The sequence below is a fragment of the Dipteris shenzhenensis genome, chromosome 30 (genome assembly GCF_047967505.1).
Source record: "Dipteris shenzhenensis isolate YYH24624 ecotype China chromosome 30, Dip_SZ_1.0, whole genome shotgun sequence".
NCBI classification, from domain to species: Eukaryota; Viridiplantae; Streptophyta; class Polypodiopsida; order Gleicheniales; family Dipteridaceae; genus Dipteris; species Dipteris shenzhenensis.
This window is the reverse complement of record NC_141625.1, coordinates 46,126,828-46,141,463: the sequence shown is the minus strand read 5'-3', so window position 1 is coordinate 46,141,463 and position 14,636 is coordinate 46,126,828. Positions and strand designations below refer to the sequence as shown.

General features: G+C 42.8%; 1 protein-coding gene across 1 annotated transcript; it reads right to left on the bottom strand.

Annotated features, from left to right (window-relative positions):
• Positions 1-11,515: 11,515 nt before the first annotated feature.
• Positions 11,516-13,773, bottom strand: LOC147882219 (F-box/kelch-repeat protein At5g26960-like). Its single transcript, XM_087402131.1, has one exon. The coding sequence runs from the start codon at positions 13,374-13,376 to the stop codon at positions 12,045-12,047; it is 1,332 nt and encodes a 443-aa protein (XP_087258257.1). The 5' UTR covers positions 13,377-13,773; the 3' UTR covers positions 11,516-12,044.
• Positions 13,774-14,636: the final 863 nt, after the last annotated feature.

The following is a 14,636-nucleotide window of genomic DNA, read 5'->3' as shown; positions in this document are numbered from 1 at the left end:
ACATTGTATTATTTTCTTACATGGATAGTACATAAGCTCGATGATGTCATCAATGATGAGCTCTCAAACAAATTGGTAATTTTTGATGTGCTTTATCCATCCATGGAACACGGGTTTCTTTGCAATGGCAATGTAACTTTGGTTGTCGTACATGACCACCGTTGTCTTCTCCTAAACCATGTCCACATCCTCTATAATCCATCTAAGCCACAATATCTTGCACGTTGTTGTGTATGCAACTTTGTACTCTGCCTCTGTAGATGAAAGGGTAACTGGGGGACGTTTCTTACTTAGCCATGAGATGGCCCCTGGTGCAAGCACAAAACAATAGCCCATCTCATCGATCACCCAGTATTTGTGTCACCTTCCGAAGAAAAATTACAAAAACCACCCAACTCTGCCCCCGTGGTATATGTGATGCCATACGTGCATGTGCCCTTCGAGTACCTTGCACCCGTACACCTACTCTCTTGTAAACATACCCTCCAATGATTTTCCCTGGGTTGGGAAAAACTAACAGAGCAACCCTATAGCATAGGAGATATTTGGCTTGGTTTTGGTTATGTATGGCAATCTACCCACCATCCTCTGATACTTGCTAGCATCCACAAGTTAAGATGAATCATGTAGACTCAGTTTCAGCACATCCTCCATGGGGGTTGTAGTCTGTGATCTGGAATCGCTTGAGTAACTCACGAAATTACTTCTCTTGTGAGATGAATATGTTTCCCTTACTTTGCTTAACTTCAATCCCAAGAAAATAATGGAGAGATCCTAGATCTGTCATTTCAAACTCCTCCATCAGAAGCTTTTTGACAATAGAGATCTATTTCCTATGGTCTCCTATAAGTATCAAATCATCCACGTACAAGATCAATAACAGACTCTTCCCCTCCTTTGAAAAGAGATATAGATTGGCATTTGAAGAACTTTGATCCCACCCAATCTTGGAGAAGAATTTGTCAATCCAGTGGCACCATGCTCTTGAGACCTATTCCATCCCATATAATGCCTTCTTTAATCTACATACCTTGGAAGCGGAACGTGGAACCTGAAAGCATGTGGCTGCTCCATGTATACCTCCTCCTCCAAGGTCTCGTTTAAGAATGGTGATTCTACATCCAGATATCGCCCATCCATCATCCATGATGGACAGCCAAGGTTATAATAGTCCAAATAGTCACCATCCCAGCTATCGGTGCAAATGTCTCATTGAAGTTAAGACCCTCCACCCAAGCATAGCCTTTTACCACCGGTCTGGCTTTGTACTTGTCCAAGCTACCATCAAAATTGAACTTGAGAGTTTATACACCCACTTGGGGTACCAATTACCTTTCACTTGTCCCAGCAAGTCCCAAGTGTCATTCTTTAGAAGCGCATCTTCATGGCATATCCTGCCACTCTAGAATATCCTTTGCCTCCTCAAAGGATCTAGGCTCATTGATGTGAGCCACCGTGGCAAATTTTGTGGAGATCTCCAAAATCTAGGACTAGACTCAAGGATGTCCATGACTTGAGAGCCTTGCAAGGTTCTCAGATACCACATTGGTAACTTCTTTTTTGAGGAAATGCATTCGTGCCCTTGTCTCCTCAAACTCTTCAACCTTCTCCACTTCTTACTTGGGTGGGGGTACAATGGGAACGCCCTAAATCTCCTCTTTTGGCTCGGGCTTTGTCTCCTCAAAGGCCATGTCCCTACTGTTGAGTATCTATCACATCACCTGACCGAAGAAGCAATATGCCTTGGATTCTTCACTATACCCGATCAAGATACACCTCCTTCTCCTAGAATCCAACTTTTTCCTTTCATCCTTGTGCATATGTATGAAGGCATTAGAATCCAACTATACTCGATGAAGATACACCTCCTCCTCCTAGAATCCAACTTTTTCCTTTCGTCCTTGTGCATATGTATAAAGGCATTAGAATCAAATATCCTAAAATGAGAAATGGTAGGTTTCTTACCATAGTATGCTTCATAGGGAGTCATGTCTTCAACGACCTTGGTCTTGATCCTTTTGAGGATGTGAGCAGTAGTATTCATGGCTTCACTCTGCAATAAGATTTCAAGAGGTTCTTCCCTCACAACATGGTCAAATCCATCTTTGTGACTATTCGATGCTTTCATTCACCAACTCCATTTTGCTAGGATGTACGGGCTGTGGTAAGCTGGTGCTTGATTCTGTGCTCTTGCAGAAAGTATTGAACTTAGTGGAGGTGAACTCCCTCCCCCCCGATTAGTGTGAAAATCTTTGACATCCTTCCTTGTCTCCTTTTCTACCTTTGCCTTCCATTGTTTGAATTCTCAAAAGCTTGCGACTTCTTGGCCAGGCAATTAACCCATCATAGGATTGAAATCAACAATAAACAAGAGAGTGTAGTGCAAACCTATGAATGAGTTTGTCGATATCGGCCCGCTTATGTCATGGGGCATTGTATCTTAAAGCATCTAGTTGGCATTAGTTGGTGCTAGTTATCATTAGTCCAATGCCCTGCTAATGATCATTCCTCCACATCTGCATTGACACTTGTGGTCCCCGCTCTAATGTTCAACTTGTTTTCAGCCATGATTCATGACAGGAAAAAACCTTTTCCCTTTGATAGCAAATAAAAGCAACAATTGCCTATTGGACTTGTGGCACTCTGCACATAATTTTTTCTTCATGTTGGATTTCTTAATGCATGAACTCGTTCCTAGGGGGTAATAACTTCATTAAGGGTATTGACACCATAGCTTTAGCCTATGGTTTAACTCATGCTTCACTGCTTCCAGGTCTCGTTCCTAGGGGTAATAACTTCATTAAGGGTAATAACTTTATAGGTGATCAATTTTTTGGTAGCTCTTCATTTCTATGCAACTGATTTTCACTTTGATCCACAGAGCATGTTGGCTACCACATGGCAACCCTGAAATGGGCCGAGAAGAGGGAGTCCCAATCCCTTGCCTCCTAGCCAAGCAACGTCCTCCAGAACCTCCCAAAAGATCCTAGGAGGGATACTCTGGAGGTCTTGTACCTATTTTATATTCAAGGGTTATTAGCACAACAACTTTTTGTATATGGGACTAAGCTCCCCCTTTATTACGTGTGTCGTATACGTGCAACAATGAGGCCTTTACTCCCCATATTAGAAGGGGTTTGGGACACAAAGGTCACACATTCCAACACCCTCCCATGGGCCAAACATCGAGTAGAGAACTGACCAACCATGCACCAAGCAGAGAATTGGCCACCCACATAGACCGGCATCAATCAAACCGCCACAGACTGACACATCCCATCAATTCCCATGCCAACCGCCTTTCAAAGCTCTGTTATAGCTTGCTCTAAACACTTGCGTAATAGAGTGCAATTAATTCCGCACCCGTAATCCTTTTTCACCAATAGCCACCCCTCTCAACCAACCACACAGCTACTACAGCTGCAACACAGCATAGGTCACCACATCACATGGCAGCCCCAAAATGCATTGAGTACAGGGGGTCCCAATCTGCTAACTCCTAGCAAATGGAGACGACCTTGGAGTTTCGATGCATGCAGCATCCTCCAAAGCCTCCCAAAAGATCATAGGACGAATACGCTGGAGGGTCTTCTATGTTCATTATATTCAAGGGTCATCACAACACCACATTTCGTATATGGGAGTAAGCTCCCCCTTTTTATTCACTTGTTGTATGCGTGCGAGACAATGAGGCCTGGCCCCCCATAATCCATTTTTGTTAGTCACTACACGAGGGGTTTGTGCCACAAAGGCCACACATTCCAACAAAGTATTGAGGAACAATTAAAAACATGGTTTGCCTTTCCATGGTGGAATACTATGAAGTTTACTTAGTCAGTGCAAGAGGAGCATATCCTCCTGGACATCCATGCTGAACTATTTTCACACATCCAAGGATGCCTTGAGGTGCTTCAATGTCCTAGTATCCTTTGGGGCTTGAGAAGGTTTACACCATGCGCAATTCTTGCATGCAATCTATTCTCCATGGCTTACATCTCTCCTCCATTATTGACATATCTGAGGTGTAAAAAAGCCTGGAAGCAGTGAAGCATGAGTTAAACCATAGGCTAAAGCTATGGATAAGTCATACCCTTGGGTAAGCATTAAATCATAGTGTGGGGGTATCTTACGGGTCAGGTAACCTAAAACACAATAGAACGATGGTTTCTCGCATATCATGGTTGAATAACAGTTACAAAAGTGTACACACATAGATCAAGACACATGCAAGTCTAGAAATTCTCAGCAATTTAGGTAGAAAACAACTTCATTACCTTGTTGCACAATGAGTTGACATAAAAGTGTTATAGGATGCACTCACATATCACTCCACATATAGGCAACTAAGGGGTTTTTTAAACCTAGTGTTGTACTATGAGAAAAACTTAGCACCAAGTGTGCTCTTTGAGGGCAAAACCATGTAAATGATCATGAGGAGACTCTGTACAAAATATTCGAGTAGTGTCGCTCCATTTTCTTCCAGCTTCTGAGTGAATGTCTCGTGCTTATCGCTCTTCTGGCCTAGATCTATGATAAAATGGGTTAGGATTTTGTCAGAGCAACCGATTTTGAACTATAGCTCCTTGCAGGCCTTAGAAACAAGCAACAAAATACTCAAGAGATGTGATCCTATTATTAACCTCAGAGCCTACCATCTGAAGGCCAAATCTATGGATAAAATCAATCTTTGTGGAATGCTAGAATGGCACAGCTTAGCCTTCCCCTCTCCATTGAAATCTCAAAACAAGAAAGAAAACCATTCCCTATTTGGGGTCGGGGCCTGCTGTCTATTGTCTTCTCCTTTGTGGATCGCTACATTTCTATTGAGTTGCCACTCCATGGGAAAGGCCTCTTCCAAAGCTTTATATATTAGCATGGTCAACATCTCTTTAGTTGCGTCTCACTTTTATTTCAACATTTCTACTAGTAGGACTTGCAATTTCGCAACCTTTGATGTGGATCACATCCTCAAGTTACCGTTTGAGTACATAAGTACTCCGTTATATTGACCTTTCATAGCATTAGTACACATCTAGCTCATGTAGCATGCATCAGATTGTTGCATGCATGCTATGGCAATTTGAGCCTAAATTGTGCATCCAAGGAATAAATAATAGCATGGTCAACTATAAAACATTGATATTATAGCATGGTTAACTATAAAGCATTGAAATTACATGTATTTGATGTATTTGGATGTTTCATTAAGCAATATGGCATTGCAATAATAAACAATTAGGGTTGACAACATGATAGGCCCCACTTGGAGCGCCACATGGACATCGTGATGAATCAAATCGATCCCACTTAGACATAGGTAGCAGTGGACATGGAGGGTATATGTACCAAGGATACCTCAACTAAATGACATTTGCCTAGCATTAAGGGCTTCACATTTTGAGATTCATAAATTTAGGGATGACCGAAAGCTCCAAACTTAGAGGTGACCTAACTCTAAATCTCACCGTTGTATTTCTTTGATCCCTTAGTAAGACATATATGGAAGTAAAAATTCGACTAGAGGGATCTTTTAGATCGTGTAATTTAGAAATGCACCAAACTCTGCACTAGATCCTAAATTTGAGGTAAAAATCTAGGACTGACAGAAAGTCACTAGTAGAAGGTGTGAGGCCATCCTTAGCCTACAAAGGGTCATTCTTCCAGATGATCATGTCGACTTTTGGGAATCGTATGCTAGTTGCTCAGTCATTGGTATTGGCATCCTACTCATTTGTATTGACATTCTCTTGATAGGGTCCTTAGTTGTCTTTCAAGCTCTTTGCATTGTAGTTGCTTATTCTTCATAATGTAAAGCTCTTGTTTTGCATTCATGATTGTATGTTTGAGAGGATATCAATTGATTTGGAGTGTAAGAGCGGTGAGGGAGAGGAGAGATCACATCATTTGGTGTCAAAGTGTAGCTAGGGATGGAGGTTTCCTAGGTCTCCTTCTCTCATCCTACAAAAACAATGTTCTACTCTTGTTGCTCTTTCACTCCACCCCCAAGGTGTTTTCTTATCTTCTAATGGCCCCCAAGAACTCAGAAGCCTTCAAGATGCAGCTTGAGATCAAGGAAATCAAGGCTATTGAAGCATCCATGCAATTTTACTTGAAGATGGGCATGTAAGTCTTCAACAACAAGTCTCAGGCCTAAAGAAGGAGGTGGCTGAACAAATGGACCGACTGGATCACTCTTTGGCAAGTCATTTACAAGAGGGACTAGCAAACATTCAAGTGGCACTCCAATCTCATGCTCCCCTTGCTTACCAAGTCAAACGGAGCAAGCAATGATGGAGTGCACATTCTCAACAAAGGTAGTGGCTCTACTCTACATAGAGGAGCCAACTCTTCACTACAAGGAGAATCCCTTTTGGAAGTCATTGTCACCATCTGTGAGCCCCCATATGAGGAAGACACGGGCCATTGGAATGTGAGGGGGAGGTTATTTTGGAGGGCTGTAGGTACTGCCAGGTGCACAGTAGATTGGGATGCAGGATGCACACCAGTAGCAACAAAAAGGTAGGCCAAGGGAGGCCCTATTTATAGGCCTACCCTAGGCTAGCTGGCCCAGCCCACCAAAGGCTGGTCAATCTAGCCAACTAGGCTGGCCAGCACGGTTAAGGAGAATTGAGTTAATGGTCGGCCGCTTCTACAGGGTAGCTTGTCCCTATATAAAACCCCCCTCTCCCCTCAGTTTTGCATTAGTTTCACTGAAGCCTACAAGGTTGCGCATAGCAAAAGTTATCCAACAGAGCCCTCAGTCTTTGTCCATCCCCTTTGTTGGTTATTTGGTGCTAACCTTGGAGCTTGTATTACCCACTATTTGGTGGAGGAATATGATTTGAGTTCTCTCTGTTTTCTCTCTCGTGTACGATGTCTATTCTCTACTTTTTGAGTGAGGTCTTCATCAGTGAGCTACGTCATTGAGTAATATGATTTGGTGAGCTCCACTATTTAGTGGAGGAATATGATTTGAGTTCTCTCCATTTTCTCTCTCATGTACGATGTCTATTCTCTCCACTATTTGAGTGAGGTCTTCATCAATGACCTACGTCATTGAATGTGAGAGATGGAGATGATCCTGTTCCACAGAGGGTGTGATGATTGAGTGAGTATTTCCTCCATTTCCAACATGGTATTAGAGCCAAAGCTATCGCTTTAGGTCTTTACATCGAAGGAAGGAGTCCCTCTACATGAAGGCGACCCCGATTCAACTCATGTTTTCACAAGAGTTCTGTCATTTTCTAAAGTGAGACTTTTTTGCGGATTTTGCCTGTTTTGTTGCAGCAAGATGCCGAACTCTACAACCTCTTCAGCTACTACTCTTCCTTCCTCCAACTCCACTCATATTCCTTCTTTTACTATCCCTAACATTGGAGAGTCCAGGAAACTAGATGGGACCAATCATCCTATCTAGAGCGTGAAGATCTAGAGTCATCTAGTGGCTCAGAAGTTGTGGAAGCTCACAACATGAATGGAGGTAAAGCCGGAGGACCAAGTGGATGGCAAGGGGAGGATTCTGGTGCTTGTAGGTGCGGATGAACTCGAAGCATGGAGGATAAAAATGGCCAAGCCCCATAGGGACTACATCGAATTTAGTTATTCAGATGGCAGATACCTTAATAGAGGCATGGGCCACTCTGAAGGATCTATATGAGATGGGCAACACATCTCGTGTTCTAACTCTTCAACATGGGCATGGATGTGGGAGAATTTTTTCATGACCACTTAAAGAAAGTCAGAGTGGTGAGAGATCAACTTGCCTCAGTTGATCTCAACAAGTGGATTCTAGCTAGTTGGCACTGCTGCTGACGCTTGGCATGCTACCTAGAAGCTTCAAGGGTTTTGTCACAACTATCATAGTAGGAGAGAGGAGAGATGAACAATCGCCACAACTACCACAACAGGAGACGGAAGAAAGCCTCTTACGTTTGAAGAGCTTGGACCCTTATTGTTGCAAGAGGAGGCCCAAGAGAAGTTATACAACAAAGAGGACGACAAAGCACTTCTGACGAAAGATAATCCCGGAAAGGGCAAGTCTAAAGACTCCAAAGACAACAAGGCTGAAGACACAAAGAAGAAGAAAAACGTCAAGTGCTTCTACTATGAGAAACTTGGCCATTACACAAAGAAATACAAAAAAGAGAATGCAGACTTGAAGCAAAAGAGGGAGTCTAAGAACGAGGAGCCAAAGATAGATTCAACCAATGTCACTACAGGTGACCTCTTCTTTATCATTGAGCATGGTTCTGCTTATGCACTGAATGAGGGCTGGTATCTAGACAGCGGGTCTTTGAAACACGTCTAACAAAAGAGAGTGGTTCAAAATACCGGGAGAGATTCCCACAGGAGAGCACATCAAGGGCCAAGGGACCGTTGGAGTTAGTTCATAAGAGACATGCCTAAGACCTGCACTCAGCAGGTAACTGACTAATGAACAAATGCATGCACAAGGGTGTAGTGAAGCCATATCTAAATGGATATATATACATGAATATGCTTAACTGCATCAGCTAATGTACTGCTATGGACGTGCATATGTATTTGTTTGGGCTTCAAGTGGTAAATCTTACATCTGTAAGATATATGCTGCTGCGCCTGATAAGGTCCACTGCTGCTGGCTATGCAGATGGATTAGCATTATATATATATATATATATTACCGTATCAGTTTAGGGACTATTAATGAATCTAAATTTGTAGATATGTGTATACACTGCCATATAAGTTTTGGTACCGCTGGGTATGCTAATATGTAAATAGGTATATGTGCTTGATGTAGGCTGGTATACATACAGGATATATACATTTCAGATGGCAGAAGTCAAACTGTATTGAATTACATACGAGGGATATGTTTTGCTGCAACAATTTATGAACTGCTGTGATGTATGCTTCTGCTCATATTCTTGTCTGCATATTAGTCAAAACTGAATATAATTGCAGGTATTCATGCACTACAAGTTTGATGTATCAGCATCCATTTTATATGAGTTCATCTGCATACCTAACAACAATGGATTTACCTGGTGTATACTTTATGCTTACACATCTGCGATCTACCAGTAATATACCCAAACTAATACATCTGCAACCTGGCATGTCCAAAACCAGTGCTTCTCTGACGATCCACTAGCTCTTTTATTCATCTGCTCCAGTCCCCTCCTCACTTACTACCTTACCTCTGTATCGACTCATTGGCCCGTATGCAGAGAAGGATCAAAAGTTGGCATGCTTCCATCTCTTGAAACATGCACCTCTGCCTAGGCACCTGTAAGGAGAAGGCCTATAAACCCCAAAACCTTGGACACATCAACACAGTATTGACTATTTTCAGTCCCAATGCCACTTGGGAAGTCCAGAACCCACAAATATTGACCTGTGTCAACTTCAAAACAGAATACAGTAGTTTAGACCCAACTTAAAACAATACATAAATTACAGCTCTGTAACAGGCCTGACGCTTTCCATAATGTAAAGCGCTGAATACAACATCCTCACTGGAGAGGCTGGATCTACTGACTGAAGAAGCTATCGCTGGCTGCTCATAGCTGAACCTGACGGACTGAAGCCTGGTAACTCATTGACTAGAACATTCCAATGGGTACCCTATTCAGTTTTACAGACCCATATCCTGTGTAAATTTTACATTTTGTCCTGGATGAGGGGGCTGAGAAAAGCTTAAAGAAGTATACGTGCAGAATTTTGCAATTCTAATTAGTCAGATCAGGGGGATGGACAGTGGATCCGCCACTTCATCCAACATCAAGGAACTATCCAACCAGTTCACTGTTTCCCCAAGGATCAAAGATTCGTTCACCAAAGACTTGTCTCGTGAGAAGTTTGAAAAGTTCAAAAACTATCTATCTCTGTGTGATATGAGACCATCCAAAGACAGGGCAGTGTTGAAGTATGTGTCATTGGCATGGTCATCGTCCATGTTCATATGGCAGGACATATTAGTATATGTTGTATACATGGGGTGGATATACCTAGACAAATCCAAGATCCATTCTTTGAAAACAACACAGTGTGCAGTTTCTATCTCATGAGAGTCACTCGAAAGGTTGAAAACCATAAACTCCATCACGCATTGTAGAGACTAGCTACACACCAATGTCATCAACGCCCAACAGTCGGATAGACAATAGTATACACATAGGTGGGTTAGACCATAGTGTAAACATATGCTCTCACAGATACATATCCACTTAAGCATCCATTTATACAAAGGTCTTTGTACTGAGTTTTTGTCAGGACTCCGCAAGTGTAGGAGACGGCTAATCACAAAGGCTAGCACTAAAGGAGAAGGCTATTAAAAAAGTAGTCCACATTCTCTTCATTCAAGGTACGATTATTTGTGAAGACTATACAACTTTCACATTAGTCTCTCCCACACAAGCATTTTGAAGCAAAAAATGCTTAGACAATCTAGCTGACAGGGCAACGCACCACTTAAGATAGAAAGAATTTATTGCAATATCAGCAAGCCACAACATGGACAAAAACTTCACAAAGTGAAATTTGCATGTCTGATAATACGTTGGGAAAATGTATCTAGATGAATTGAGGAACATGCCCAAACTCATCCTTTCAAAACACAACACAGTGCCCTTTCAATCTCAAGACATTCGCTCACAAGGTTGAAGACCATAAACTCCATCACGCATAGCAGAGACTTGCTACTATAACTGTAGACATGGGGTAGGTTGTTTGTTTGAATGTGAAGAACTCTATAAGGGACAAAACTTTTAAGTGTGAATAGTCCTCATGGACATAAGGCAGCCAATATTAGGGTTCTGTATATATTGTATCATGTTCTCTTTGTTATAGCAGGAAGTGCACATTTGTATAGCCACAAGCTGGGGTGTATGTGTGCACGTGTGCAAGCGAGAGAGAGCGAGAGAGAGAGAGAGAGAGGAACAAACCTTTCAAAAAAAGAGAGGAAATATACTTTTGTACACCTATTAGGTCGTATTGCACACAAATACACCTCGTCGTCCTAGCATAGGCAAAGACAGACTTTGCCAGATCACCAAACAAGCTTGCAATTTCACCTACAGCCTGTAGTAGTAGTACAGGTGATCTCCCGCTTACTTCAAATTACTTGTCAGCAAAGCTATTTTAGCAATCATGGCTAGAACATTTCAAAGGAGTAACACTCACCTTGAAAGCCCCAACTTTACCCCACAGCTTACAAAGGAAACAAGCGTTGGCTGCAGCATCAAATTTCCTTGAGAACTTCCAGGCAGAAGGAAAAGGGATACTCCACCCTCGTATTCAATTAAAATTCCCATTCCATAGAATGGAATGTGCACTTGCTTGGTTGTCGACCCACATAGAAAAAGGATAGAGCGAATTGGGCATTTTGATGAATCTTCAAACCCACTTGAGGCTTTTTAGAGACAGTGCAGTCCCGTTTTAAATTCCTTTGAAAGAAGACCAAATCATATTGCTCAGAAAAAGAAAGTTATACCGTGTTTTCTATTTTTTATTGGAAGGACTAAAGCAGATCCGTTAGTATCAGGTATGCTGAGAGAATGATCTTTCTGTAACCATCAAGAGATCCAATTGGACACATAATCTGAAAAGGTTTGTCCGGATAAATCTGAAATTCCATGACCAAGATTCAAAACGACCTTGAACATCGTCAGGATCAATCAATCTGCCTCAAAACTTCCAATCATAGTGCATGCACTACCATGGAGAATTGCTAGCATGTAAAGAGCAGCTTTTTAAATTGACGAATTAGTAACCACACTCTGCAGAAAATGACAAATGATGTCTTTGTTGAGAAGGCGACTGCACAACATACACCATGTAAATGTAGTTGCTGATGATATATGTTAGTGGAGAACGGTATGCTAATGCTCCTACGAAATCAATACACTGCAGGTACTTCCTCATGCAGAAACTCATGCGAGTGTACAGAGTACCCTGACAATAAGGGTTCTTCCCCCAATGTAAATAGATACTCCCTTGCCTGAGTTAGGAGCCCTGGAAGAATCCAAAAAGAGGGCAAAAATTAATGAAACATCCCACAACTAACACTGGACTACAGCACAAGCAGCCCCGTTCTTTATGCAGGGTAAGTCTGGACCCCTAGACCACTCCTGCAAAAACGTATCATAAATGAGCACGAATCCTTCCTTCAGGCCTCGAGCACGCCTCCCACTACGTCGCAGGAGATCATCTATAGAGCCCCCAACCTGGATTATGTAAACTGAAGTTCCCGATGTGACACAAGAGAACTTCAAACGGTTGTCCATACGTAAGGGGGATGGAATAGGTGGCGGTTTTATCCTACTCCACGAATCGTTGTGGGTGTCATATTTCCAAAACGAAAGTTCGACTGCATGGCTCGAGAGCATGTAGATACAAGATCCAACCACAGTGCAAGCAATAACGCAGCCTCCCATGGGGAGCGCTTTTGTCTTCTGCCAGGTGTTTGTCTTGGGATCAAATGAGTCCATGGAACTAATATATGTGTAAGGTTGCATACACATTCCAATTACACTGCTGGACTTCAATCCACCAACAACATAGAAAATGTCATCCACAGCAACCCCTAAACAACCGTACCTTTTGCGCGGCATGCTGGCTATCGGCCTCCACTCATCCTGTTCAGGATTGTATTCTTCGGCATCTGTTATGGCGTCCCTGCTTGGATCTCTCCGGTTTGCTCCACCGGCAACAAAGATTCTATTCCCAATGACACAGCACGCAAATTTTTTACGAGGGCAAAGCATGGGTGCCTTGCGCGTGAGAGATCTAGTCCATGCATCATAAATAATGGTGCAGTCCTGAACAAAAGACTTCGAGTTCTGGCTAGGGACAGCTCCAAGAATGAATATCCGGTGCTTGAGTACAGCAGGCTGTGCATGCAACAGGGATTGAGCCTGCTCGCCGCTATGGTAATCAGCAAGCCATTCATTGCCCACGATGGCCCGTGGTGAGAAGAGCGAACCGGCCCTCCACCCGCCCGTACTCTTGCAGTACACGGCTGATGCAAGCCCGCTACCCGAGCCCCCAAAGACGAACAACAAGCTCTCCAAATTTCCAATTTTCCGTCTCTGATCATAATACTCTGGCGATTTCAGAAGAGTGCGCCACTTGTGGCAGACCATCATGGAGCTGTGGAGAGATTCGCGCGGAAGGCGGGCGAGGCATTCTACCAGAACATCTTCCGGCACAGATGCGAGCGGAGACGCTTCAGGTTCTTCCAATTCCTCGCGTTCGGAGGGGGGATGAGTCCAGCAGGCCTTCATCAACCGGCGGAGCCCGGTTTTGGGTCCCTTCTTGCTGTTAGACCGTCTCACGGCGACGGCGGAATCCATGGAGTCGAGCTGGGAGCAACACTCGAAGGAGACCATCATGGAGGAAGGAGGAGCAGGAGATCTATCTCCAACTCCATTTCCATCTGGGTCTTTGAGCTCCACCCTTTCAGCTCATTGTATCAGCTTCTTTCAGAGTCTCTCATAGATTTTTTGGGTCTTTAGATCCTTCGGTCTATCAGCTTCTTCCCTTTCACCTCATTCCATCAGCAGGTTTCATAGATCCTTCGGTCTTTCACCTCATTCTATCAGCTTTTCTTTCAGGCTCCACCCTTTCACCTCATTCTTTCTATCAGCTTCTTACAGATCCTTCAGTCTTTCAGCAGTCTTTCTATCACTCTCATCGACCCTCCTTGCTTGATCTGCCTTTCCAAGACTTTTAATAAACTTTTCTTCTTTCTCTCACGTTCAGTGCCAGTGCTCCTATAGTTATTTCTTCGACCATTTTAGTGCCTAACCTTTTGCACTCATTTTTCTCTTTTCCTGGTCTAGCATATGCCGCCTTCTTATTCTATTTGTGATTCGTGTTGTTGTGCTGCCCCCACTAACATATTCCATGTGCACGCCATCATGATTCCCTTGCACCCATCTTCCCACCACTTCGACAAGCCAACTCGTACTTATTAGAAATAATTGCCATCATAGAAATTTTGCCAGGTTTCAAAGTCATTGTAAAGAAGAAGCCGTTATGATCATAAGGTCATAAGGTCATAGAATGGACTTCATGATCACTAATTAGAGATTCTTGTCATCATTAAAACTAGATTGCTTGGCTAGCTGGGCTCTTGATGAATACTTCTCTCTTTTGCTATCTTGTTGAGGTTCACATGAGTCACGTTGTCAGAAATGATGCAGAAGATTGATGTTCAATTGCATGCAACCTTTTGTAGAGATTTCGTTATCATCCAGTCCTGCTTGCACTTGATGTTGTTCATGTCGACAGTAAAACGTAGTTTTTCTTTTTTTCGGAGGAAGACAAATTCCTATTCTTTGCACTGTAAGCAAATCTATTATCATTCCACTTCAAGCGAACGATGGGGAGATGTATTTCAGAAATGTATAAATAATAAATCAAAACCAAATTGAGACAGAAGCATGCAACTATGACAGGAATAATCCAAACGCAAAGCTGCATTGCATGTACGACAAAAGTTCCAGCACCATTTGCAACTTCATTGTATGCCTTTTTTCGAAGGCACAAATGTTTATTTTTTGGGTCAAATGATGTTCCTACGCTTTAGGAAATAGTACTTCCGCGCTCTAGCCGGATGGCCCTCGAGCGTGTTGTAACCTAATGGACCT